General features: G+C 44.5%; 1 protein-coding gene and 1 long non-coding RNA gene across 2 annotated transcripts in view; one reads left to right on the top strand and one right to left on the bottom strand.

The window, feature by feature from the left end:
* Window positions 1-587: 587 nt before the first annotated feature.
* Window positions 588-26,822, bottom strand: part of ZNF219 (zinc finger protein 219) — a 31,496-nt gene continuing 5,261 nt past the window's right edge. The window contains 5 exon segments of the mRNA XM_026684229.2: window positions 588-2,986; window positions 2,989-3,081; window positions 8,504-8,623; window positions 20,350-21,706; window positions 23,709-23,809. Coding sequence (XP_026540014.2) covers window positions 2,274-2,986; window positions 2,989-3,081; window positions 8,504-8,623; window positions 20,350-21,706; window positions 23,709-23,714 — 2,289 coding nt within the window. The 5' untranslated portion in view covers window positions 23,715-23,809 and the 3' untranslated portion in view covers window positions 588-2,273.
* LOC148129093 (uncharacterized) lies at window positions 12,588-20,983 on the top strand. Its single transcript, XR_015745858.1, has 2 exons — window positions 12,588-12,786; window positions 20,372-20,983. It is a non-coding gene; the product is annotated as an uncharacterized LOC148129093 (long non-coding RNA).

Raw genomic sequence — 26,822 nt, 5'->3', positions numbered from 1 at the left:
TCTGTGCTTACGGAACCAGAATTGGGAAAGGATTTTTGCTCTGAGATTTCAGATGTTTGATTTTTTTTTTTTTACATGTGGATAATATTGTCCATCCACTTCTTGGCAAGTTTATCATAAAGATTAAGATAATTTAGTAATTCAGCATAAAAATTAAAATCTCCTTTGAGTCAAGCTTCAGCTGGGCTCATGCAATTTTTAGGGCGATGGAAGCAAGCAATTTGTCATTCCTTTTCCAATACTAAATGTTGGTTTCCTCATTTGTCTTAGCCACTCACTTCCATCATGGATGCCTCTGCAAATTTTATGCTTGTCTGTGTGATTTACAGGAAAAAGGTTTAAAAGGGGAGGATAAAAAAAAGAAGAAAGGATCAGCAACTCAAACAGAAAGGAGGCAGCTAAAATAAGTGGAAGTGGAAGTCAGTTATACTATCTTCTTATGTTTATGGTTCTCAGGGAATTCAATTTAAGGAAGGGAAAGGCTTTTTTAAAAAAACACAAAGATTTGAAGAAAATGCAATTCACATCTTGTAGCAAAATCCATGGCTTCTTAAGACATTGTTTAAAAAATGCAGACCGGTACAAACTAATTTTTCAATGTAATTTTTATTTCCAGTTTCAAATTTTCTACAAGAAAACAATAAAAAAATAGAAAACTCTAGAAGTTGTCAAGCACCCTGCCAGGTCACTACAGAAACACAGCTCTGTTGCTGGGTCGCTACGGAGATAAAGATACTGGCATTAGGTAGCTTGCTACGGGAACATGAGAGGCTGAAGCACCTGGATTTAATGAGACAAAAGCGCATCCCAGGTGCTTGAAATCCCTTGGGCCAAGAATGGTTGGTGAAGCCTGCCCTGCCTCTAGGAGATATGGCAGGGTCATGAGGACAGGGCTCCTGGGTTATGAATAATTGGAGAATAGAGAATTTGGACAAGCTCAGCTTCTCCCACCAGATGAATACTATGCTGAGAAAAGCAACAAGTGCAGAAAAGCTCCCCTTAAAAGAAAGAAAGAAAGAAAACTTGCAAGAACTACTACAGGAGTCTTGTCCCCATGAAGCCCAGCAACCCTCCACGTTCTAACACTAGGATCCCCAAGGGGCCAGGTCCTCAGATTGTGGCACCTGAAAGAAGCAGCATCAAGCTCAGAACTGAGGAGAAAACAAGGGGTTGAACTCTAATACACCCCAGTGATAATCACCTCCAAACCCTGTTTGACTAAATAGAACTCCCACAGCAGCCCTTTCAAATATCCAGTGCATGGAGAGGAGACAGGGACACCAGTACCAGCAGCATATCCTTTAAACGTATCTTCTTCATGTTGACAGGTAGTTTCTGCAGGGTATTCATTGGGGTATTTTGCTTTTGCAATTGGGAGCCCCCAGCAAGCAGCTTTCTTGATCGTGCAGAGGATTATAATCTCATTCAGCCGAACTGCAATTTTCCCCATCAACTCAAGGCATGAATTGAATGTCCTTGCCATGCTTTCCCTGGCCCTTTACCAGTGCTCCACTGCAGCTACAGTTTTTACCTTCCAGGATCAGTACTTGGTTGTGTTGCAGTTTTGTCTTTTTTTCCCTCCTGGAGCTCTTGTGCTGTTATTAGCTGGTTGGTAGGTAATCCCTGTATCTTGCTATGTTTGTCTTGCTGCTGTTAAAAATAGAGAGAATTATTTCAAAAAATAGTCGATAACTCTACGTCTTACTCCAAAACCTTTTGCAGATGGCTGCATAACCCTGTCATATGTGAGCTGACCACTCACAAGCTATCTCTGCAAATCTACGCTACACATGTAAACGGTCTGAAACTGCTTTCACTGTCTTGTAGAGCTGCTTTTTCTTGAGACAGACATTGGTCCATCTAGCCTCTTAGTGCCTGTTCTAGGAGGCAGCCTCCAGTCAAGATCACAGGCAGGGACACAGGCCCTCATACATGTTTATTTTGAATATAAAGGAACTATTGAATATGGAACTTGATTGCATGCAAGGCATGTGTTCTACCACTATGCTACGGGCTCTGCAAAGCCCCTGCCTATGAACTTTGGGAAATGTAGCTTTGTATGCATTATTATTGTTAATTATGGTTTTGTCACACAGTCAGCCAGATGTTTAGACTGGATTTGGCATTTTTATCTGCCTATCAAGTCCTTCCCAAAGACCTGGAATTATTATGATCCAATAGATAGAACAGAGCTACAATTTCCAGGTCCCTTGGTTGAGAGTCATCATGACAGCTAAACAGATTCGGAATTGATTTATATATGCAGAGCAGACTCAGGCCTGTACCGGCTCCAGCTGTAATTCCACGAGACCTTGGCCTGTCTTTGAAGCCTCCTGCTGTGGTCCTTTTGGGGCCAGTGGGCCAGACAATTCCTTCTCAGGCTTTGGCTCCTCAGAGTCTTGTGATAGGTTCTCCTCCCATTCTTGCTGATTCAGTGCAGCTTCAGAAGAAAGGCTGGCAATTATTGCTCCCTCAGAACTTGGTTTCCCCTGAGGCATCTTGAGACAGCGAGAGTCTTCCTGATCTTCGGAGGACCAGAAATTGTGTGTCTTGGAAATCTCCCCCTTTGGGTTTGGGGATTCTGGATCTTTCAGCTCAACTATTTCTTCCTCCAACATCACCTGGGCTTTAGGAGCTGTGTGAGAGCAACGACGGGTACGAGTTTTCCTGCTGTGATGGACTTGAAGGTGTAACTCCATAAGCTCAGAAGCTGAGGTGGCAAAGGGGCAAAACTGGCAACGGTGAAGGGCTCCTCCAGCCAGGGCTGGACGTAGAGAAAGATCCAATGGCTGGAAATCAGCCTTCCCGTTTAGCAGTGACTTGCGACGGGATTGGCGGGATCGAGCTGCCCCCACACCACCTAGAGGAAGGAAGGACCCATGACTCTTGGTGAGCTGTGTAGGGGGAAAGGCAGGGACTGCAGTAGGGGCCAGAGGCATGTGGCACTGTTCCATTGTTGCCACAGCTGCAGCAGCTGCAGCAGCATTCTTTGTTCCCGGTGGTGGCGCTGCAGGTGATATTTGAGCGAGCCAGACTGAGTGCCAGCATAGTCACAGTGAGGGCACTTGTATGGGCGCTCACCTATAGGGAAAAAAGGGGAGAAATTAATTGGCACAGCAATGATGTGTAATTATTTTTCTCTGGGGTATTTTTTTTTCCTGGTTGGTTGCAATATATGGCAAGAGAGTCCATTTAGGTGTCTGACTGATTCACTTTTCTCAGTCCATGAAACAGGATTAAAAATGTTACATTTTGACCATGAACAAAATCAGCTTTCTGTATTACAGCTTTTGGACAGTGAGTATCTTTTCGGTGATATTTTATGGAAGAGGTCTTGCCATAAACTCTTATGTACAATAAATGAGGAAAAGAAAAAAAAATCCATAGTGTGATGTGTGTATACGTGTGTGTGTGTGTGTGTGTGTGTGTGTGTGTGTGTGTGTGTGTGTGTGTAAAGTTGTTCGGTTTTTTCCACGTCATTATAGTTGTGCTTTTAAAGTTGTAGCAGCAAGACCATCTGCCATCATCAGCTTCTGTTTGTGTGTTGTCAGTCAGACTTTTACAGTTGTTTCAGCTTAAATTTAGGGCTAGCCTACTGCTGTGCCAGAATGGTTTTTCTTCATCCTGATTGGTTGGAGTCTTGGTCTGTGTTTATTGGTCTTGAGTTTGCTGTGTTCTGCTTGATTGGTGTTTCTTACCTTCTGTCCTTGTTTATGGCTTTTTGTGTCTTGTGTTGATTGGCCTGGCAACCTTGTGTTCCTTCATTGGCAGCGGCTTTGGTGCCAGCAGGCTGGGAAATGGGCCGCTATCTGCGTCGTGAGCTAGGTTTCATCTGGGTGCGCAGGATTCAGACACTGGTTAGTCTGGAGGAATTGGGGATCTTCATTTACGCCAGGTCGTTTGCCTGGCTAGTGGTGTGGAGTTTTGGCTTGTGCCACCGAGGTCGAATGCATGACTCTGTGGCTTATCTCTTCTATCCAGCCATTCCAGGTCATTTTTGACATCCAGGCGCATCTTTCTTATGGTCTGTCCAGGGGTTTTCTATAGTGGCTACGGGTTTGGTGCCACTGGGTTGATCTTATGACCATGGCTTTTCATGTGTTGAAGACTAGTGAGGTCATGTGAGCTTTTTTACTGCACTTTTGTGTTCAGGACAGTTATAGGTCTGTTCATCTTCTAGGTCATGGAGACCTAGAAGATGAACAGACCTAGGAACAGCTGTCCTGCCCTACATAAGAGGTACTACAGACAAAATCAGTAAGATACTACACAGGCATCACATCAAGACTGCCTTCAAAACAGACAGAAAATAGCAGCCATCCTTAGAAACCCCAAAGATAAAATTGACCTGGAAAACCAAGGCATATACGAAGTCCCCTGTGCATCATGCCCAGCCACATATATTGGACAGACCAATAGAAGAATAAGTACCCACCTGGATGAACACAAAATGCAGTCAAAAAGCTGGAACACACTTCCTCACTAGTCCAACACATGAAAGCCACAGGTCATAGCATTGACTTCAATGGCACCAAAACCCTAGCCACTATAGAAAACCCCAGCCACAGAATTATCAGAGAAGCCATAGAGATTGAAAAAGACCTGAAAGCATGAATAGAAGAGATGATTCCACCAGACTGTCAATCATTTGGAAGCCTGCACTCACAAACAAAAAAATCTCCACACCACTAGCCAGGCAAACACCTGGGCACAAACAGATCCCCCGATACCTCCAGCTCAAACACACCCCAACCAGGCACCCAGATGAAACCTAGCTTCCTAACAAATGATAGCCGCCCATTTACTCGGAGCCAAGCTGCACTAAAAGCCTCCAATACAGGAACACAAGTTGCCAGCCAATCAAGACACAAAAAAAGCCACAAAACAGACAGAAGATATTAGAAACACCAATCAAGCAGAACACAGCAAACTCCAAGACCAATAAACACAGACCAAGACTCCCAACCAATCAGGATGAAGAAAAACCATTCTGGCACAGCAGTAGGCTAGTCCCAAATTTAAAACTGAAACAACTGTAAAAGTCTGACTCACAGACGAACACAATACAGAAGCCTGATGATGGCAGATGAGATTCTGTCAAACGTTGCTACAACTTTTAAAAGCACAACTATAATGACGTGGGAAAATACCCGAACAAAGCTGAATAACATACATATATAGGTATGTGTGTGTGTTGTTCAAATCAGGACATCATACTTAGGAATTACCGTGTTTCCCCGAAAATAAGACAAGGTCTTATTTTCTTTTGAACCCTGAAATAAGCGGTTATTTTCCAGGTGGCCTTATTTTTTTCCCCATGTACCGGGAGGTTTGGGATGGGGGAAGGAAAGCTGCTCCTCTTACCAGCAGCTTGGTCCGCAGAACCTCCTGCTGCCGCCTAGAAGAATCCTGGATGCTCTTGCAGCCGATTGAGGCTGCAAAAGCAGCAGGAGGCCCCACGCACCTTGTGCTTCCTTCAAGAACAGTCTTACCTCAATCGATGGTAGAGCTGGCGAGTCCAACGATGAGGAAGCTGCGGCAGCGGTAGGACTCGTCAGGACGCCAGCCAGCCGCTCATCAGCAGGCCGCTCTCCTGGCCGGGTCTGGCCACAAGCAGCACCAACAGGCAACGAGGTGCATGGCCACCATGAAGAACAGGGTGGCGGCAGCAGCAGGCACATCAGGACAGTGCCAGCCAGCCGCTCGTCAGCAGGCCGCTCTCCTGGCCAGGTCTGGCCACAAGCAGCACCAACAGGCAACGAGGTGTGTGGCCAGTGTGAAGAACAGGGTGGCGGCAGCAGCAGGCACATCAGGACAGTGCCAGCCAGCCGCTCGTCAGCAGGCCACTCTCCTGGCCAGGTTTGGCCACAAGCAGCACCAACAGGCAATGCGGTGTGTGGCCAGTGTGAAGAACAGGGTGGCGGCAGCAGCAGGCACATCAGGACAGTGCCAGCCAGCCGCTCGTCAGCAGGCCACTCTCCTGGCCAGGTTTGGCCACAAGCAGCACCAACAGGCAACGAGGTGTGTGACCAGTGTGAAGAACAGGATGGCGGCAGCAGCAGGCACGTCAGGACAGCGCCAGCCAGCCGCTCATCAGCAGGCCGCTCTCCTGGCAGGGTCTGGCCATGAGCGGCACTGGCAGGCAATGAGCTGTGTGACCGGCGTGAAGAACAGGGAGGCAGCAGCGGGACACGTCAGGACAGCGCTGGCCAGCCGCTCATCAGCAGGCTGCTCTCCTGGCCAAGCGGCACTGGCAGGCAGTGAGGTGCATGTCCGGCACAAAGAACAGGGAGGTGGCAACAGCGGCAGGACATCTGGTCGCAGCAGTGTGACTAGGCAGACGGCATGGTGCAGAGTCCTGGGAAGCATGGCTGGAAGTGCATGCATGGCCGCAGGGGCAAACAGAACAGAACAAAGCAGCACCACCACAAGCTTCATCACACTGGCGCAGCTGACATCCTGCCGCTCACAGCTGTGCCAGTATGTCGAACCTCACAGCAGTCCCACTGCTTGGACACAACAGCACAACAAGCCTTGCAACGTGAGGTTCGACATACTGGCGCAGCCACGAGTGGCAGGACGCCAGCTGCGCCAGTGTGATGAAACTCATGGCGGTGCTGCTGTTCACGTGTGCAATAACAACAAGCCTTGCAGGGTACTGTTCCAAGAGGCTACGCCGGTGCGATGAGTCTCACAAGACTAATTTCTGGTGGAGTTTGGAAGAGATAAAGAAACATTTCTACTGCTTCTGCTGCTTTCCTTGCGTGCAGCGAAAAATTCATAAAAGGCAGGAAGGTAAAATGCCAAACTCAACTCGTACCCACACCTTGTGTATGAACCACCCCCAACGAGCGCTGGGGCTGGGTTAGGGTTAGGAGCCCTGTATAGGCCCCGCCTGCTTACACTTAGCTTTTGGCAGGGCAGCGGGCACTAAAAGGGCACTGTCCCGAAGCCTCCCTGGTTGGCTTGGGATGAACAGTGCCCAGCAGGCCCAGGTGCAGTAGCCAGGCAGGCGGGTGAAGCAGCTGCATGGCTCACTTGAGTTGCGGGGATTTGGGCAGCATTTACGTGGCTGGGATGCCTGCAGGGTCCCAGGCTTCAAAGGCAGGCGAGGCCCAGAGAGGAGGCACTGTGAGGGAGCCCATTTCTCTCATTGGACATGCGGGGGTTGCCCACGCAGAGGCTGGGCCTCGGGGCGCCACCCTGAGCAGGCGCCGAGCTGGAGGCAAGGGAGGGTTAGTCTCCCTACCCTGTTGCCTGCTCCCTGCTGTTTTCATCAAGTAAGTGTGTGTGAGAGAGAGAAAGAGAGAGAGAGAAAAGAGAAAAAGAGAAATAGTGGAGAGGAAACTCTTTCAAACAGCAATTCTTGTTACTCCCCTCCGTCGTTTCTCTTTCTCACTCTCTCTCATTCTCTCTCTCTCTCATACAGACATTTGATCGCTTGAAAGGTACAGGCTGAAATTTGCTTCTATCGTAGCTGTTCCATAGCCACAAGGTGACCTGCGGAATGCAAGGGTGCCTAGCGCTGTGGGCAGGGCTGGGGCTAGCAAGAATGCGCTGGAAATATCTCCAGGCACCTGGAAAGACAGAATTAGAATTCCCGGCCCTCGCTTGATCAGCTGATTAAGGGGCCCAGCAGCCTTGAGGTGACCAGGGAAGGGCTGGGCTGCCTCCTGTGCTGGCCACGCCCACCCCCTTCACTAGGGCCTATTTTGGGGGGATGGTAGCTATATAGACCCACCCAAAAAATCAGGCTTGGCCTTATTTTCGGGACAGGTTGTATTTTCGGGAAAACACGGTATCTTTTCTCTTTATAACAGTCTGTGAGATAGGAAAGGGGGAAAGTGAAATACTGCCTTAAAAATATCTAGAGAGATTAAGAGGGACCCTGCCATAAGACAAGTGAGGACTGCAAAAACACCTAAATATCCTTACAGAAGTCATCTTGCAAAACCTCTACTAGAATAAATAAGAGTATTTTAATAGTATACATTTCAGTTGGGCTAATGCATTGTGACTTCTATCTGGATGATGCTCAGTGTGAAGAGGCCCATGAGCAATGCAGCTTAACTTGCTGTCAGCATTTTTCATTTGCTTGCCACTGCCTCTAGACCCTGTAAATACAGCCATTGAGAGGGAGCCATTGAGAGCAGTAAAAACTACTGCTTTTTGGTCTCAGTCTTATTACTGATACATGCACAGAGAAAACGCAAATAAACTTGCAACAACTGTGAAGAATCTCAGAGCAGAAACTCACCAATTCCAGTCCTTAAAGACAGCTCTGGTTATATACCATGCTAATGGAAGGAAGGGTGTTGTTAACCCAATTTGGACACTGAACCAAATGGTCTTCTTGTAGTATACCTTCAAGAGGATTAGTTTCAATACAGCATCATTTAGATTTAAAGAGATGATTTAATGTGAAAGTTTAAGTTGTAGGCAAATGAACCTTACCATCTACTTCCATATTTACTTACCCCATGTTGCCGCTCCTGACTCTTACCTGTGTGGACACGGAGGTGAACTTTGAGATGGTGGGAAGATCTGAAAGACTTTCCACAGAATGGACAATCTTTCCCAGTGCCTCGTCGGGATCCATCCAAGCGTGACTGACCCTGTATTTCTGCAAAAGGCAAAGTGAAGACAAAGATTTTTTTTTAATATGAGCTGAAGATTGTTTGAGGATTCTTATTTCTTTTCAATATTCCATATTTTTATATTATTTTATATTATTTGCTTGCTAGAACCAGATTCATTTTCAAAAAGGCTTAGAAACATAAATGCTACCAATGTCTCATTTTGCTTCTTCATAAATGCTACCAATGTCTCATTTTGCCAGCCTCTTTAGACCAGAGTTTCCCAATCTTTCCAGCTTTGCAGATGGGGGGATTGTTCCATGAGACTGGTGGGCAAGCATGTGCACATGCCACTCACACAAATGGAGCATGCACACACATGCTTGCTGCTGCTCACACAAGTAGCGGATGCATGCATTCGCCCACTGCTTCAATGGCCTGGTTCCAAACAGCTCATGGCCCAGTAGTGGGCTGCAGCACAGGGATTGGGGACCTCTATTTTAGACCACTCTGGATTTAGATTATATCTAAAATGATTGAACTATAACTTGTATAAAGAATTATATCCAGTGTATTTAATAACTGCTTATGTTGTTCTCAGTTTCCAATAAAGAAAAGATAGAAATAAAATACACTATTAGCAAGAAACTGCCTTCAGCAAAATGACTGTTGATTAGGAAAAAAAATGGGATGTGATAAAATTGCAATAAAATGGGAACACTTTCTAGAGGCAGAAATACAAGAAAGAAAAATGTACAAACCAGAGATGTTAGCAATGTGGGAGGCATCTGAGGTTGCTTGGATTTGTCAAAGTCACATCTGATTGCATTTTAAGTCTTTTTCTCTATTTTTTAGTTATATGAACAAACTTTTTAAAAAATACAAGAATGTCCAACCCTAACCCTAACTGTAAGAATTTATATTCCCATACAACTATCTGGGTAGTACTGATTTCAGAGGCAACATTTTTTTTAAAAAAAAGTTAACTAAAAAAAGTGACATATCTCAGAGCCTGGGCACCATGGCAGAGGAAGCTTTGGAATAGTGGAAGCCTTTTTACAAAACTAACAAGAGGATTTCAAAACACATACACACAGAGACAGGCAGGCAGGCAGACACATTCGGGAAGACCTCAAATATGTAAGATCTATTTGGTTTTTTTTTTCATACCTCTATAAAATCAGAGCCAGAAAAGGGAATAGTGAGGAGAAAGTAAATTCTTGTCACAAGATGGAATCATCTCACTATCTTAAAGCTCCTTTTGTTTTTCCTTCCTCGCAAAGTTTGAAGGAAGGATAAAGTGGCCCCAACTAGTCATTCCAATCACTATTCTTAAGTATTGTGAAGATAGTTTCTTCTCTCTTCTGTGTAGAATGAAAGATACAATAGCTAAAAGATAGGGAAAATGATACTAAAGGAGTTTGTGAACTTAATGTTCCAAGTTATTTCAGAGTGGTGAATATCACAGAAAATGTTGAGATTATGTTACGCCCATCCTTGCAAAATAGCTATCAAGGAAGATAGCTTTGCAAAAGTAATTGATCTCTTTAGGGCTTTCTGAATCTTTACATATCTTTGACAGTGAATGTATAGGAGCTTCATGTGGGTCATACAGATATAAAAGGAAATTTGATTTAACAAAACACTGAGTTTCTCTTTCATTTACTTTCCATACAAAGTTAGACATCATTTTATTTTATTATTTTACCCAGCTACCATATTGGAGGGAAAAAGGTGACATATAAAAATTATAAGCATTATAAAATATGCTGTCAAAAAAACCCACAACAGAAGCAATAAAAAGAAGCTCATGTTGTAAAATTTAAAATACATAAAAAACCACAAAAATTGAAAACATTGCTAAGCAATTTCATAAAATGTACTGGGCCTAAGTGTTGCTGAAAGAACTGAAGTGCCATTGAAAATGTAATCACCCTCTCAGATTCAGTAATTGATTGCACCTCCACTACCTGACTTAATTTTAATTTAATGTAATCATATCATTATGTAGGATTTCTGGCCATTCCAAGATAGCAAACTGCTTCAACTCAGTAATATTATGTGGTTTACTAGCAATAAATGCTTATTTCTGATGCTGCCACAACAGTTCTATGCAATTTAGGCGCGGTAGATCCTTAGATATTGTTCTGGGATTGTATGTGACTTCATTGACAAAGTTACATTGAACTTGGGAATAGTTTGACAGAATAGTAATTCTAAGAAAGTCTCACTATTCACTATTTCCCTTTCAAGACATTTTGAGATTTTTGAAATGGTTCTATAACTTCCAGTCTAAAGAATATTAATAATTCATTTATTTATTTTGAAGGAGCCTAATATGACTCTAAATCTGTGTAGTGGGAACTTCAACATAATGAGGGGACCCAAAGTTTCTACAATTGTTATGGGACCAGGCTGACAGCTGCAAATGTTCAAAAAAGGGCTGGCCCTACTTATCCCAGTTTATAAAACATGGAAAGGGACATTATTTTCCATACTTGCAAACCCTAACTTAGATGTTTTTATTTATAAAATAAATGCAACAACATCAAATTTCAGTGTTATCTGTGTTCTCAAAGTTTGTTTACGTATTACTAGGATTCATATGAGTTCTGTTCAACATTCAGTAGAAAGATATGCAAATACTCAGAAAACCCTAATGGGGCAATTACATTTTCATCCCTGTCAACCAGCTTGTGAATGAGCAAATCTCCTTCAAGCAGCTTTATCCAGCAGCAGAGAGAGAAAAATTAAAAAAAATCTGGCAAAATGTTTTTAAAGTGCTTTATACTGGTCTTGAAATAAAGATGAAATGCATGTATAATACAGACAGACAAGGAGAGGATATTGCCCTGCATTATTGCATTAATGTTTTGTTAAAGACAGCCTCAGGTAGAAAAAATACAGTTTGCAAGACTATATCATCTCAAAGCCTAATTTCTAATTATTGTGTCTTGTGTGAATAAATTCCAGCTTTTGCCACCTGAGGGCATAACATATCCACCATACAAAATGACATGGCCAAATAATTCTCTTGTGTAACCTGATGTGATTCCAACCTTATTCCAACTCTGTTTTTTTTCCAAAGAGGCAAATAGTGTGAAAATTAGTCCATCTCTACACCACGGATTTAATTTCATTTAGTAACAGATTATTTCTCATCAAGAAGACTCAGAACTCTTTAATCAAACTTCTTATAACTAGGAAGCAAAGGCAATAACGTCAAAGCAGTAGTGTGTTGAAGGGCAGGGAAAAGCACTGGAAGAGGCAATTTGAGAAGTGCATGAATGAAATATATCTTCTACCTGTGCAGAAGAGGGATATTTTATTTCCATGGCACATGTATTACCTGATACATCCCATCAAACCAGTTTGGCATGCATGGAACATGGAAATCCAAATTTTGCTTGCCCAGAGATGTTTATAAGTTGGCATTGTTAGGAACAAATGACATCATCTTGCTCAGAGTTCAAAGGAGTAAAGATTCCGTTCGGTGTTGTTCTCAATTGAAACACTGAGGATTTTTACACTAAGGGTGGGAGAAGGTTTTGTTCCCCCAAAAAATATCCTATGCCAAAACACACATTCTATTTTCCTTTGCAGTAATTTGGAAGGCACAGAAAATGGCTGCTTCCCAGATGACTCTTGATCATGTTGTGTTTGGGATGAGTAATCAGGAGAGCAGCTGGTTGGGTCAGCCACATTATGCAAACATGTCTAATATCTTTATTTCTTGCTGCATTGTTTGGGAAGGAAGGGTTCTGGGACAAAGACTTGCATGTAGCATTTAAAGCACAAATCAATTTAGAGCTACAAGCACATGTGCCCTACAAAGCAGGGAGTTTTGCCATTCTGATCATTTTTGATAAACATTTCCAATGTGATTTTATGGTATTTTGAGACTGGAAACACACAAAAAATGTTCAGTGAACGTTTAGTAATATAAGTTGTATGCAAACGTTTATGCATGCCTGGTCAAATTGCTTATTTCAATAATTTCCTTAGTGTACAGAATGATACAACTTCTATATGGAACAAAAGTTCTGCAAATATGAACTCATGCTTATTATGAGCAGTAGTTTAAGAATAACCACCAACATTTAAGTTTCAGACCAAATTCATTGTTATTTTATTATCATCGAATTGTTAAAGTTCCAAAAAGTTATTGATTTGTTAGCCTTCAGTTACTCAAGTGAAGACAACTCCACAGGTAAGCAAATATTCTAACCCTTCTAACTTCTCATATTGTGACTGTTCTGTTTACTTTCAACAACCAACAGTTCTTCTCAGTTGCTGCCTGCTTGGAATATTTGAAAATGAACATAATTTATTTATAAAGCAGAGGGAGGCTATAAAAAAAAATATTTGTGAACGTTTCCAGCTAACAACTTTAATTTTGAGAAGCATTATTAAGTAGTGAAAGTTACAGGGATTGCTGAAGTAAACAAGATAAGTAAACAAAATGGGCGTTGGTTCTTACCTGACACGCCATTTCTCTTCAAGCTGCGAGGATCATCCAGAGAGTGGGAGGTGCTTCAGTCTGCGTTGTTGTAGGCTGAGCTTAATTACTGAGGAACGCTCCTCCTTCCATCACGTGGCTCCATTACAGCGTTCCCCAGTTTATGCGAAGGCGAGAGGGAAGAGAAATTCGTACTCTCATCTTACTAGACTTAAGGGTTCATTGGCCGAAACAAGACCCCACCAGACGGTGAAAGATAAGGGTGGGGCTGGATGATCCTCGCAGCTTGAAGAGAAATGGCGTGTCAGGTAAGAACCAACGCCCATTCTCCTTAGAGCTACTCGGATCATCCAGAGAGTGGGACATACCAAAGCTTGGCTGTCCTACGGGAGAGACTCTGTCTGGTTCAGGAGCCTCTTCGGGTCCTGAGGACCTGCTGTAGGACTCATCTGCCAAACGAGGCCTCCGCTGAGGCAAATATGTCGATCTTGTAACGCCTCATGAAGGGAGACGGGTAGGCCCAGGTGGCAGCCCGTCAAATGCCAGTGATTGGGGCCAGGGTGGCCCAAGCTGCCGAGGTGGCCTAACCTTTGGTGGAATGTGCTGTTATTCCGCTGGGTCCTGGCAGAGCCTGTGACAAGTAAGATCTAGAGATAGTAGCTCTGAACCAGCAGCCGATGGTTGAAGGGGATACTTTGTGGCCCAATGGCTTGGGTTGAAAGGAAAGGAATAGGGGTTCGGACCTCCTAAAGAGCTGGGTGCGCTTAATATAGATGCGGAGGGCACGTCTCACATCCAGGGGGTGCCAAAGGGTCTACCTCTCTCGCGAGGGTTTGGGGCAAAAGTTGGGGAGAGTGAGTTCCTCTGCCCTGAGGAAGGCTGAGTTGACCTTGGGCAAGAAGATAGGGTCAGGCCGGAGACTTACCCTGTCGGCGTGGAAGATGCAGAGGTCCTTTCTCACCGATAAGGTTGCGATCTCCGAGATTCGACGGCCGATGTTATGGCCACCAGGAACACAACTTTGGAAGTAAAAAACTGGAGGGTGGAATCCCTGAGAGGCTCAAAGGGGTGTTTAGTGAGGGACACGAGGACCCCACTAAGACCCCAGGTGGGATATCGGTGAACGGTTGGGGGACACAAATTAGTGGCCCCTCTGAGGAATGCCCTAATGCAAGGGTGGTGGGGAGGGTAACCAATGTTGTCGCAAGCGATAACAGTTGTGAGGGCTGTGACCTGGCGTCCCAAGGTGTTGGGGGAAAACCCTTTCTTCAGGCCCTCTTGGAGGAAATCCAAATCCGAGCGATGGAGGGCAAAAATGGGTTGACCTGGGACTTATGACACCACTTGCTGAAACTATTCCGAGTGGCATCGTAGATTCGGGTAGTTGAGGGACGTCTGGCGGCTAAGATGGTATCAATAACCTGGTCAGAGAACTTCTCGTTTCCTAGGCGGTTCCGCTCAACCTGCAGACGGCTAACTGGAGCCATTGGGGATCCGGATGTAGAAGGGGCCCTTGAAAACGGGAGATCCCGTTCGGGGGGATTTTCCAGGGAGGGGCTACCGATAGGTTGCGGAGGTCCGCAACCATGGGCGCCTGGGCCAGTAGGGGGCGCCACCAGAACCAGTTCCGCATTCTCGTGGATCAGTCTTTGGATGACTCTGGGAACTAGGGCTAGTGGAGGGAATGCGTATAGAAGCCCTGGGGGCCAGGGGCAACGTAGGGCATTGTAATTCTCGGCCCCGTGGGAGGGGTGCCTCGAAAAATCTTGGGAGTCGTGTGTTGAGGGGGAATGCAAAGGGGTCCACTATCGGTAGGCCGACGGTCGTGGTCGCCTCCTTGAACAGAGATGTGCTCTGCTTTGAGGGAGAGGAGATTGCGCTCTGCCCAGCGGCAGAGGCGCTCGGCTTCTCTCATCAACCGTATGGACTGTGTGCCCCCCTGTCTGTTGACGTGAGCCTTGGCGGTGACGTTGCCCGTGAAGATAAGGACATGACGCCCGCGTACCTGAGGGAGGAAGCTGCCAAGGGCCAGATGAATGGCGTGAAGTTCCAGCCAGTCTATACTGCATGCCCGTTCTGTCTCCGACCATCTGCCCTGAGCCGTGAGCGAGTGGATGTGAGCGCCCCATCTGGACAGGCTGGCGCCTGTGGTGAGGGTGAGCCGTTGGAGCTCCTAGAAGTAATGACCCTTGTTGATGATGTGGTTGGTCCACCAGAGAAGAGATGTGAGGACCCTTGGAGGTACCTTGACCGTGGATTTTGAATTGCTTCTGCCGGCTCTTTGAAATGGGAGCAGGAACCACTGTAGGGCTCTGGTGCGTAAACGGGCCCAGGAAGCAATGGAAATGCATGAGACCATCTTACCCAATAATTTAGACAATTCTAATAGAGTTACCTTTTTTGATCGCCGGATATGTTTGACGGATTCCTGGATGCTAAGGAGTCTTCCGAGGAAAGAAAGACCTTTCCGTTAACCGTATAAATTACGGACTCCAAATGGGTTATCCGGGAGATGGGGACAGTTGGCTCTTTTGCCAGTTTACGAGGAACCCTTGGTCCTGGAGGGCAGAGAGAGTAGCTGTGGTGTCCCTCTCTGCTTGGCGACTGGAGGGGGACAGGATGAGGATGTCATCCAAGTAACAGTGGAGGCGTACGGGAAGGTTCCTAAGGTGAGCCGCTAGTGCCGCGAGGACCTTAGTAAAGGTTCTAGGGGGCCGATGCCAACCCAAAGGGGAGGACCACATATTGGAAGTGGAGGTGATTGAAGCAGAATCTGAGGAATTTGGAATGGGAGGGCCGGATTGGGATGTGTAAATACGCTTCTGAAAGATCTATAGAAGAGAGCCAGTCCCCTTGCCTGGTACCCAGTAGAATGGGCTGGAAGGTGTGCATCTTAACCCTGCGGTGGATCAGGTGACGATCAAGTCGTTTTTTAGGTCTAAGATTCCTCTCCAGCCACCTGAGTGTTCGGGACCACGAACAGGTGGGAGTAGAAACCCCGCCTCGTTGAGAGGGTGGGTTTGGATGGCTTGTATGTTGAAGAGATGTTGGATAGCGGAATCCATCAATTGCGTTTGGTGGGATCCTTCGAGGGGGGATGCCATGAAAAGTCGGGGGCGCTGAAATTCCAGGGTGAGTCCAAACGGGATAGTGACTCGGACCCGGGCATCAGAAGTAGAGGAATCCCATCGGTCGGCGAAATGTCTGAGGCGTCCGCCAATGGGGCGGGAGGAACGGGATCTATTTTGGGCGCCGGAAGGGCCTCCCACCTGATCCCCTGAAGGGTCTCTTGTAGCTGCTGCCCCTTGTGTTCCTGTCGCCCGAGTCGGCTCGAGCCTGGGGTTGGCATGGCCGAAAGGAGTGGGGTCTCGGATACCTGGGCGGGAAGAGAGACTGGAAGGAAGGTCTAAAGGGCCCTCTCCCGAAATGGCTGAGGGGCTCTGGGCTCTGACCTCTGAAAAGGGGAGGGAAGGAATTTTTTCTTGCATCGGCTCTTGACTAGCGGAGGTTCCAGGGCTGTGCCGAATAGTTTGTCTCCCTTGATGGGAGCCGTGGCCAATTTGACTCTGTAACATGAGAGGTTATGGTTCTAGTGGCGTCGGCTGAGAATTCTTCCGCGGCCGTGAGTTCAGCGATGTCCTGATGCGCCCTTGTATTAGAGGAGGGGACATGCTGTTTTAGTTGGCGAAGCCACCGGATCAAAGACCTGGTGAAAAAGGAGGCGGCCGTGGCCGATCTAATGGCCCAAGTGTCAGCTTGGTGAGCCCGGCGTAAGGCTAGTTCGGCCCTCTTGTCCCCGGGTTTCAGAGCCTCCAGAGGATCACTAGGGGAGGAGGAGGATGCTAAGCCAACAATGGGCTTGTCAACCTCGAGGGAATTAAGTAGGTTGGAGAAGTCTTGAGTCGAGGTTGAAAAACCTCTTGTCCTGGCTGGGTGGGGCGGGGAGGGCCCCTGTGGAAGCCGGCTGTTTTGATACCAGATCAGAGAAAATGGGTGGAGCTGGAATGACATCAGCTTCCACCACAGGCTGCTTGAAAATGGAATCCTCTGGGCCCTCCGCCGAGGAAGGGAGGACAGAGGGAGACTATGTGTACAGGCCGGAGATGTTTTGGCCTTAAAGAGAAGCAATTTATATAGGTGCGGCTTGAACAAGCTCTCAAAGGTGGGTTGGTCGGGGGTGAGGCCCTCATCCTCGGACATCTCCCCCTCCACGGGCTCTGTCTCCGATAGGGGTTCACTGTAATGTGTTGACCCCAATTTGAATTCTTCCTCCTCCCTGAATTGATCCAGGCCCCCTTCCTCTTCCTCCTGTTCCCTTTGGAAGAGGGTTGTCCCTCTGTGAAGGTACCTGACCGTGGGTAGGATCCGATCTAGGCAGGGACCTGACCGATAGAGATTCTGTTCGGGAGCCATCGGGAAGAAGCCGGGTCTGGACATCTGTTGGAGACCTTCCGCAATCCCCTGGCGGGTAGCCAGCTCCATCCATGACCTGATTTGTTCTGTAATCTCGACTGTGGTAGGCTCCTCTTGGCGCAGACCAGCGGCCGTAGGAGTAAATGTGGCTTCATGGGTGAGCTGTGCCTGGAGAGGGAAGAGAAATCTGGAGGAGGGGGGGTGAGTAGAGGTAGAAGGAGTGGAGGGTGGAAGGGCTGGAGGCACCGAGAGAGACTCCCTGGATAGCCTGTCAAATTCCTTCTCCGATGCCTTATGACACCTGAAGGCGTCTCCGCTACAGCACCCGGTATTCCCAGGCGGTCCAGGGTAGTATGGCCGTAGACTTGAGAGACCTTGGAAGTTTCCTTAGCCTGTCTGCACAAATGGTAAGACTTAGATTTGGCCTTCAAGGAAGGAACTTTAGAGGAATTATCGTCTGCCATTTTAAGAAGTAATGATCGTATGTGAGGATACTAGAGGTGGTTGGCTCGCTTAGGTTCGGCCTGCAGCAAAGGCCGGGTGTCCTTTTCAGCTGGCCCGCGCCCCTTTTGGAATTTGATGTACTGTGATATAGTAAGTGTATATAATAGATATTATTATTATTATTATTATTATTATTATTATTATTATTATTATTATTATTATTATTATTATTATTAATATTAATATTATTATTAATATATTTTTTATTTTTTTATTTATGTACATACATATGTATATATCCTTGTATATATATTTATTTGTTGTCTCTCTCTCTCTTTTTTTTATATTATAAAAATATGTAATTTGGTGATTAAATCTGGATCCTGGTCCAATAAGGGTATCAACCCAGGTGCTTATTTATCCAATTAGTCAAATGAACGCCTGAGGCCAATTGCACCAGGTTGGAAAGATAAGGCCTCCAGCAGCTTTTACTCCCAGACGACAACCGGGAGGGGGGAAGGTGCTGCTATTGCTTCGCCCTGAGCGCGGCTGCGGAATTGCCAACAATACTTTAGAAGGTTTCCAAATACAATGAGAGGCTCTGAACAGGCTGGTAAGGCCTGTTTTAGTGAGCTAGAAAACACTCGCAGCCGAGAAAGAGGCCGGAGAAATTAAAATGGCGCCCGACCACGAGGTGGCGCCCAAAATGGCGGCCGCCTACAGGTCTGAATGTCAGGGCCGCTCAGGACGGAATTGGGCCCCTCCGGCAAGCCTAGAATGGTGAGAGGGGCAGCGAGGAAGAATTCGCCCCTTCCTGGGACGATCGGTGTTCGTGGGTGGGGGGAAAACCAGCGGCGCTTTGGAGCACTAAATTCAAGCCGCTAACGAGGGCGGCATGGAAAGCGGCAGGAATAACAGCTCGAAAGGGAATCTGGGGGGGGGTGTTTAGCGCCAGAGCACTGGTAAGCCGCCCGCTTTTTTTTTCCCCTGGGGGCGATGAACGCGCTCCCCTGAGTCTGTAGATAAAACCTAATTGCGCAGAGGCTAGGGAAAGGAATATTAGAACAAACCTTCAAGCGATCCTGAATCGGCCAAGGAGCTATACAAAACAACAGCCTAACTTTCACGAGGCTGAGCATAAACTGGGGAACGCTGTAATGGAGCCACGTGATGGAAGGAGGAACGTTCCTCAGTAATTAAGCTCAGCCTACAACAACGCAGACTGAAGCACCTCCCACTCTCTGGATGATCCGAGCAGCTCTAAGGAGAAAAAAAATCTCTGTTACAAGTGCATGAAAGATGGTTAGATCTATGAAAGAGCCTATTGAAAAGTTTAGTTGACACTGGATTAGTTATCCAAAGTACAGTTGCTTATACAATAATGGTGTGCATGGGAATGTTATCAGAAGGAAACCTTTTCTCTGACCTCTTCACAAAAGACACCATTTAAAATAGCAGAAGAAAACATTGACAAGCTTGAAATGTTTTGATAGAAAGTGCTTTGAACTAATAACCACATTCACAAGATACATTTGGAAGTAAGAAGTAATCATTTTTGAAGAAAAACTTAATGATCCAATAAGAATGGAGCTGGCTCTATTATATTTGGGGTTGTATGGCAGCAGCTTATGGAATTAACTAAATATCCATATGCTGTCCAACCTCATGTTCTATAACTGAGAAAACTGAAGTTGAAAAATGATCATATATTTCATTATAATTATGACATGAAAGAAGCTTCCATATCAATACTTACAGGAAATAAAGATAAAGGTTTTGGGGTGGCTGTCACAGTTCTCAAAAAAGAATATTTTTGAAAATGTGAGGGAAAAGATCCCAAACATGTCACACCCAATCAGCCCTAAGAAAGAGGTAAAACACTTCCAAGAGGAGGAAGAGAAGTGGAGGAGGAGGAGGAGAGGTGGAGGTGGAGGAAGAAAGAAGAAGACACTTCCCTGGCTTCGTTAAATGTTTGTTATTTTTGTCAAAGAATTACAAAGTACAGGCTGAAGAGTATCTTGATTTTTGTACCAGTTTTCTTGTTCTTAATCTGTAAATAGCTGCATATAAACAGTAATTATGCATTCAAATTTACAGTAAGATGGCCTGTTTAGGTTTGTATCATGTAGAGCTTGTGTCAGCTTCTGTTTGCTTGGGGATTCACTAAAACATATAATTTCACTAGAGATGCCTACATCAACTATAATGCAACTATATATTTTTTTGTTTTTGAAGAAAAAAAATCACAAATTATCTTCCAAAATATCAAAACAGACTTAATTCTATTAATTGAAACTTCAATTATGTCCATGTTAAATGAAGCCCCAGGCCGCTGTCTGCCTCAAACTAAAGGAAAGTTTAGCTTCTTATTCTCTGTGATCAAAGTCAATCACTTCCACTCAGTTCATTCATTCTCATAAAATTGCTAAGTGTGGTCTGAACTCCATCTGTACTTGCCTTTTTGCTTCTGGGTCAGCAGAGCTGAGCTGGTGTTGGCTGCAGTAGAAGCTCTCACATTTGTTGGAAGCCAGTGTCCACTGAGAAGGTGAGAACCTAGTGACTGTCCCTTGTTCCATTCTCTCTCACGGGATAGGTGGCTTTGCCGGTGCAAAGCCATCTGCTGGAATGTACCAAAAGTCCGGTTACAGTCTGGGCAGCAATGGTTCCCTCCTGAGTCTTCTCTCACAAGCTTGGACCCTACTACATAAGAACGTTCCCGCCACTGCTGGCTACTCTCCACGGCACGAGCTGTGGCCTGCAGTCGTTCAGCACAGCTCGCATCACTGTAACTCAGGAAAGTGCCCATACTGGCTTTATCTGTGGGCCGAGGAGAGAGGAGAGATGGATACAGGGCCTCACAACCCACGAGTAAACTCTGTGCTGACCGTCCTGGTCCTCTTTGTTCACTCTGGAGGCCCAGCTTGCTGAGATGAACCTTCATGTGGTTTTTCAGGAACCATGGTTCCTTGAAGCCACGCCCACACACCTGGCACTTATGGTCAAAGGAGTCTTTGTGCTTCCGCATGTGACCCTTAAGGAACCAGGACTGGGTGAAGGCTTGACCACAGACCTGGCAGCGGAATTCCGTAGGGGTAGAGGCAGAGGAAGAAGGGGTGAGTGTGGAAGCAGGAGGGGTGGGTGGAGCTGTAGTGGTGGGCACAGGGGCAGGAGGGGTGGGTGTCCAAGCTGCTGGGGTGTTATGTGCCTGTTGGTTGTGCCACTGAAGTTCTGACTCCTGTGTGGCAGCGAAAGAACATTGCCCACACTTGTACGGCTGATGGAGGATGCGAAGGTGGCGCTCGCGTTCCCCTGCAGTGCGAAACTTGCCCTTGCAAAAAGAACAGTGGAAGGTGGGTAGAGGTCGGGGTTGAATAGGAGCAGCCATTTCTTCTTCCTCCTCTTCCTCTTTTTTCTCTTCTTGACCCCGCAGAAGTGCCCGCTCTTCCAGTTCCAGCAGCAGTCGGCTCTGGTGACTGAGCCGGGTTTGGGCCTCAGGACAATGGGAGCGCAAATGGAGACGTAAGCTGGCACGTTGCCCTGCCTGGTGGCCACAGTAGGGACAAGTGAGTGGATAGGAGCTGGTGTGGATGCGGGTGTGCAATGCCAGGATGCTGTTGAAGCGGAAACGCTTGCCACAGATAGGACACGGATAAGGACGAGCCTCCCCTCCTGATCCCCCTGGCCCATTAGAGTAATGTTGTAAGTCCAGCTCCCCATTGAAAGCCATAATGTCAGCTTCATCACTGGAAGACGAGGAAGGAGAAGGAAGGGCAACACTGGCTGAGTTGACAGAAGGCAATTGGTAATCTGCACCCTGTAAGAAGGAAGAGGTAAAGAAGAACGTTAAAACCTTCATAATGAATCATTTCTTTTCCTAAGTCTGTTTTTCAATCAACGATGTAGCACAGGGCTATCAAACTGGCGGCCCGTGGGCCAGGTGCATCACGCGCACCCCACCCCACCCCGACCAAGGGAAAAAATGCCATGATACATTACATGATGGCAATGTGACATGGCAAGTTTGACACCAGTGATGTAGCTTGTTGGTACAGGAAAAGAATGACATTAACGCTTTGGATTTCCCTCAATGCAGTTTGCTGGTGACTGGCATGCAGTCTTTGTACAAAACAAAAGGAACCCTTCTGTCCTCAGCCAGCAACCTTTCTACTCAGCATTTTGCAAAGCAGAGGCTGAGAGAAAAGCAACCAAATAACTTTCTTTCCTATGTAACTAGAAAGCAGAAGTTTTGCTTTATTGTTAGAGGAAATAGGAAAATGGAGACTCCCAAGAGCAGGTGTCCCAATTTCCTTCCCTAAGAGCATTTTGGAAAATCTATCAGCACTTAGAAATAAATCTGTGGGTCAACAAAAACCTGATTGAATTTGGGGAATTATATCCTGTGATAAGACAGTAAAACATGGTTGTGAACCAAAGAATGGGTAAGAACTTCACACAAGTCAGTGAACAAAAGAGAGAGAGGGGGACATACATAACTAAAGTGCAAAACAAATTTAATAGGATTGTAAAATCTTCCTCAAAGGCAAACCTAAGGAATCATTTTAGGTTTATAGTAAAATATTAGAAAAATATTATTAGGATTTCTTGTTTCTCCCTTTTTATTTCACTTAATTGAATAGATTGGAACTATCCCATTATGCTCAAGAATTCTCTAGTCGAGATGGGACTTGTGTTATCTTGCTTATATTATACTTGTGTTATCTTGCTTATAAGACTCTGATTTCTACTACACTATGTCTCATTCCAACCCCAACTAATACCAAGAGTTCTATGTGACAGGCACGAACAATAAATCCACACATGAAGTGTCAGGGTTCCAAGTAATAAATCCATAGCAAGCACAACTTCGAGGCAGGAAGATTCCTCAATATTTTTATTGGAAATATTATATTGGCACATACCTGGTGAAAACCAACTCTGAAAACTCGCATGATTTTTACCTAATTAAAATATTTTCTACTTTCTCAAAACAAACAGTCACTTAGTCCAATCACTGTGCGGTCTGGCAACCAGGTAGCATCACTCCACCTTCCTCCAAACAGGTGTGAGAACGTCCTTGGTTCCCAAGAGAAAATATTTTGTGTTGACTTCAAAATCCCCTCTATCACAAGTCCCCCCTCCCTATCCCTCAGTTCCAGTGTGGCAACACTGAAGCGGTCAAAATGGTTTCGGTCAGGCCAGCTTCAAGGTTGATATGAAAAGTTCAATTCTCTATTTTATTGCTCATGCCTGTAACACAGGAATCTTCTCAGACTGCCGATTTGCATTTAGGCCAAGCTACATAAGTCCAATGGCATTCAAGAGTAGTCAGATCTTGCCCTCTTGTGCCTACATAGAGATCCCAGACTAATTCCTTGTTTGACTCCTTTGCCGGTCTCTCTCTAACATGAGAAGAAGCTTGTAGCAGGCAAGCTGAAAAAAGCTCCTGTACCTGCTAGCTATGAATTGCAATGGCAATATTTTGTTAAGTTGTGTGGTTTTTCTTTGAATATTTAATGGTAATCTAGTTGTTAACCATTCTGGAAAGAAGAGTATCCATAAAAGTAAGATATAATAATTAAAATCAGTAATATATAAATACATCTTCTCCATCTTGCCCCTATTTCCAGATTCAATCAATTTTGAAAGTCAGTATTTCACCAAGGGGGAGCCAAGAGAACTTGGATCATTACCAAGTTAATTTCAGGTGAGCTTAGAATAATTTACTGTGATAATTCTCTAAGGAAGAGAGGGAAATCATTTCAGGAGTTCCCCATTCTGTTATATTCACCCGTGGTTTTATGACTCAAGCCACTCACCTCCATGGTGTTCCTGATCACATGCTTTAATCCTTGACTGATGATGGAACAGCCAGTGAGAGCCAAGTTGACATGTCACCCTTGTTAAGTAGACGCATCAGCTGCAACAAAGAGTGGATGAAAGGTAAATGTTTTATCAACTAAGGCTGAGACTACTTTGAAATTAAAAACAACTATGCTCATACTACAATATGATTAGTTCATATTTGGCCTCTGTGTTGCTCAATCCAACCAACAGTGATATGTTCTGTAAACTATAATTATCAAAGTGTGGCTCAGAATGGTGAACACACTAGGCCAGTATTTGATAAGTATGGAATTTTCATCCACATATGCTCCACCTTAACTTAATTTGTTCTATAGTTAAACCCCAGGTATGTGTGGAATAGTACTAAATATCCATGAAATTATCCAGAGTGTAATTTCTTTGCTACTGGTACACAGTTGAGGTCCTTCACATATCAATCATAAGTCTTCCAGTCCAGTGAAAGGATTGTTTCCAGATGGAACTGAGATCCAGCATAACTTTAAAAACAGAAGCATGGCTCTTGGAAACCAGCTCCACTGGACTCCTTTCTCAAGCAACAAAGACATAAATGGAGGGCGGCTATCAACTGACTTGAAAGATCAAGTCCTTCAGTTTCTTCCCTAAACCATATGATTTTAGTACTATAGTACTATTTCACTTAATGGATGCCTGCCCTGTTTTTTTTCTACTTTCCTCAACATCCCCTTTCCTTCTTTTTAAATTGTAAATTTGCAATGAGGATCCATTTTTTCAATAAATAAATAAGATTTTGTCCTGATGTTATCTAGAGACTGCAAAGGAAAATGAAAACATTTTAAATACTGATGTGACACAACCTGACAATCTTTAGTTCACTGTCACAAAATAATTGCTTTATAGAAAGCTGGCAAGAATTTTATCTGCAGTGGATCTTTGACAAATATTTCCTGAGTTGTCAAAACAGAAGGAATTCAGCAATAAGAAACCTGGAAGAAAGACCTCCACATAAAATATTTTCAGATTGTAATTGGAAAATCTTTGTCCATTGCAAGAAAGTATTCCAGCCTTTGATTTCCAGTTTCCCTAACCGTTTTATATTTGCTGAAGGCAAGTTAAAACCAGGCAGAAGGAGGAAGCAGATGTGAATAACAATGCAAGAGAAACTAAGATGTATCGCCTTTCATTATTCTCCATCTCATGCAAATATTAAAAGATATGTAAGAAAGGACAGTATCTCCAGTTCAGTCTTAGTTGCTGTGATACTATAATCGATGACAAGTTTTAATCAAATCCGTGAAAACTGATTCCACTGAATCTTCCAAAGAAAAATTTGTGAGATTCAGATAAACATTTTTTGGATTTGTTCTTTGAAGTGGAAAAAAAATCAACATTTCAGTTTATGATCATGAAACTCAACTGACTACATTGGGCAAGTCATGATTTGCATAAGAATTAAGGAGGCCTGTTGGAGAAAAACTGGAATACCACTCAGATCTCTACCTTAAGAGCTTTGATGTTACCAAATATTCCCAGTGCTTCAAAGAATCTCACAATGCAAGCTTTTGCTTTGCACAATTCAACAGAGGGTACCCTTCCCCCAGTATTTTTGAGTAACAGAAAACCCAACTTTCCTGAGTTAATGCCAATAAAAGGAGCCCACACATTGGAAACTCAAAAAGGGGGATATAAATTGTGTTGATGACATCTGTTACTTGAGGGCCTTCCATTGAAGTAATATCTCTTCTGAATAATATATGTTCTTGTTCCAGAGATATTCTAAAATATTATATGCAGGTTTGGCTTATAGTCTCTTCCTCCTCCTCTTAATATTAGCATACCTCAACAATAGCAGGGAATGGTCACAGGCAAAACCATCACCAGCAGAAGGGAATAATAAACAGTAGCTTTTACAAAAAATATTGTTTTGGCTGTGAAAAACATTTATACAAAGTTATGAGCAAGAAAGAAATAGGGCAGCTGAAGGAAGGGAAACAGTGAGCTGGCAAGGGTGTGTCTATGGAAGAAAAAATAGGACATCTAGAACTAGAGATAAATCTAAGGAAGCAGCAGATAAAGTAAAAGATGGAGGATTGTTCAAGGGAGAGAAGTGCTGCTGACATGTGGGTCTCTTACTAACTGCTTTCTATAAGTCAAAGTTTGATCATATGAAAATAAATGCCAGGAAATTCTGGGTAGAGACATACATCTGGGCAAAGTTACATATGTATGATACGCCCCAATATGTATGATATGCAGGTGTGCTCTGTTTGACATGGGATGCCCCATCTCACCCCATTTCGCCTCAGGCAGTGTCATCTTTACAATTATATTCATCTGGATCTCAATCTCCAGATGTTCAGAAAAGATTTCTGGAATTCTTGCAGCCTGTACTTCTTTTGTGACAAATACGCTAATTGTGAATGAAAGCCTTAGCTAGCCATGCTCCAGCAAAAATGCACTATGTGTATCCAGTTTACAATCCAAACTGGAGTGAGGCAGGAGCTATACAAGAAAATTAAGGTACTTGATGAAAATGGGTGTGGTGGACACATTTCTTTATGTATAATTTTGTTAACTTCTTCCAATAAGCTAAAGAAGGCATACAGTCATGTGAAAAAGAAAGTACACCCTATCTGAGTTCTGTGGTTTTATATATCAGGATGTAGTAAAAATTATCTGGTCCTAAGCAGAACAACAACACATGACATGTTACACCATATCATAATTTGTTTAACAAAAAGACTGGATATAGGTCTTTTCCCACTTTTGAATTCACATAAACCATGTTCGATTCAGAAACACTTCCTAGCTCGGAGTTGCCCAGTAAATTTTACACAAATGAGTGTGAATTTCCATTAAGATCATAGCAAATCTCCAACACACTAATTTATGCATATTAGCACAGTTGCATCACTTTTTTTGTTTTGAAGAGAAAGAAATGGGTAGGAATCTCTAAGCATGAATTTTAGCAACAGCTCCAATCCTTGGGGATCCTTTAAGAAAGCTAAAACTAATAAAAATTATAAATCCTACTATATTTGATCTTAGCTAAAAAGTTAAGATGCATTTAAGAAAATTACATATGGAATGGTAACTATTAATGTTAC

This window comes from Notechis scutatus, chromosome Z (assembly GCF_049901735.1).
Source record: "Notechis scutatus isolate UNSWTSFEM ecotype Mainland chromosome Z, rNotScu1.2, whole genome shotgun sequence".
NCBI classification, from domain to species: domain Eukaryota; kingdom Metazoa; phylum Chordata; class Lepidosauria; order Squamata; family Elapidae; genus Notechis; species Notechis scutatus.
The sequence above is the reverse complement of the archived record's forward strand: the minus strand, read 5'-3'. Positions and strand labels throughout refer to the sequence as shown.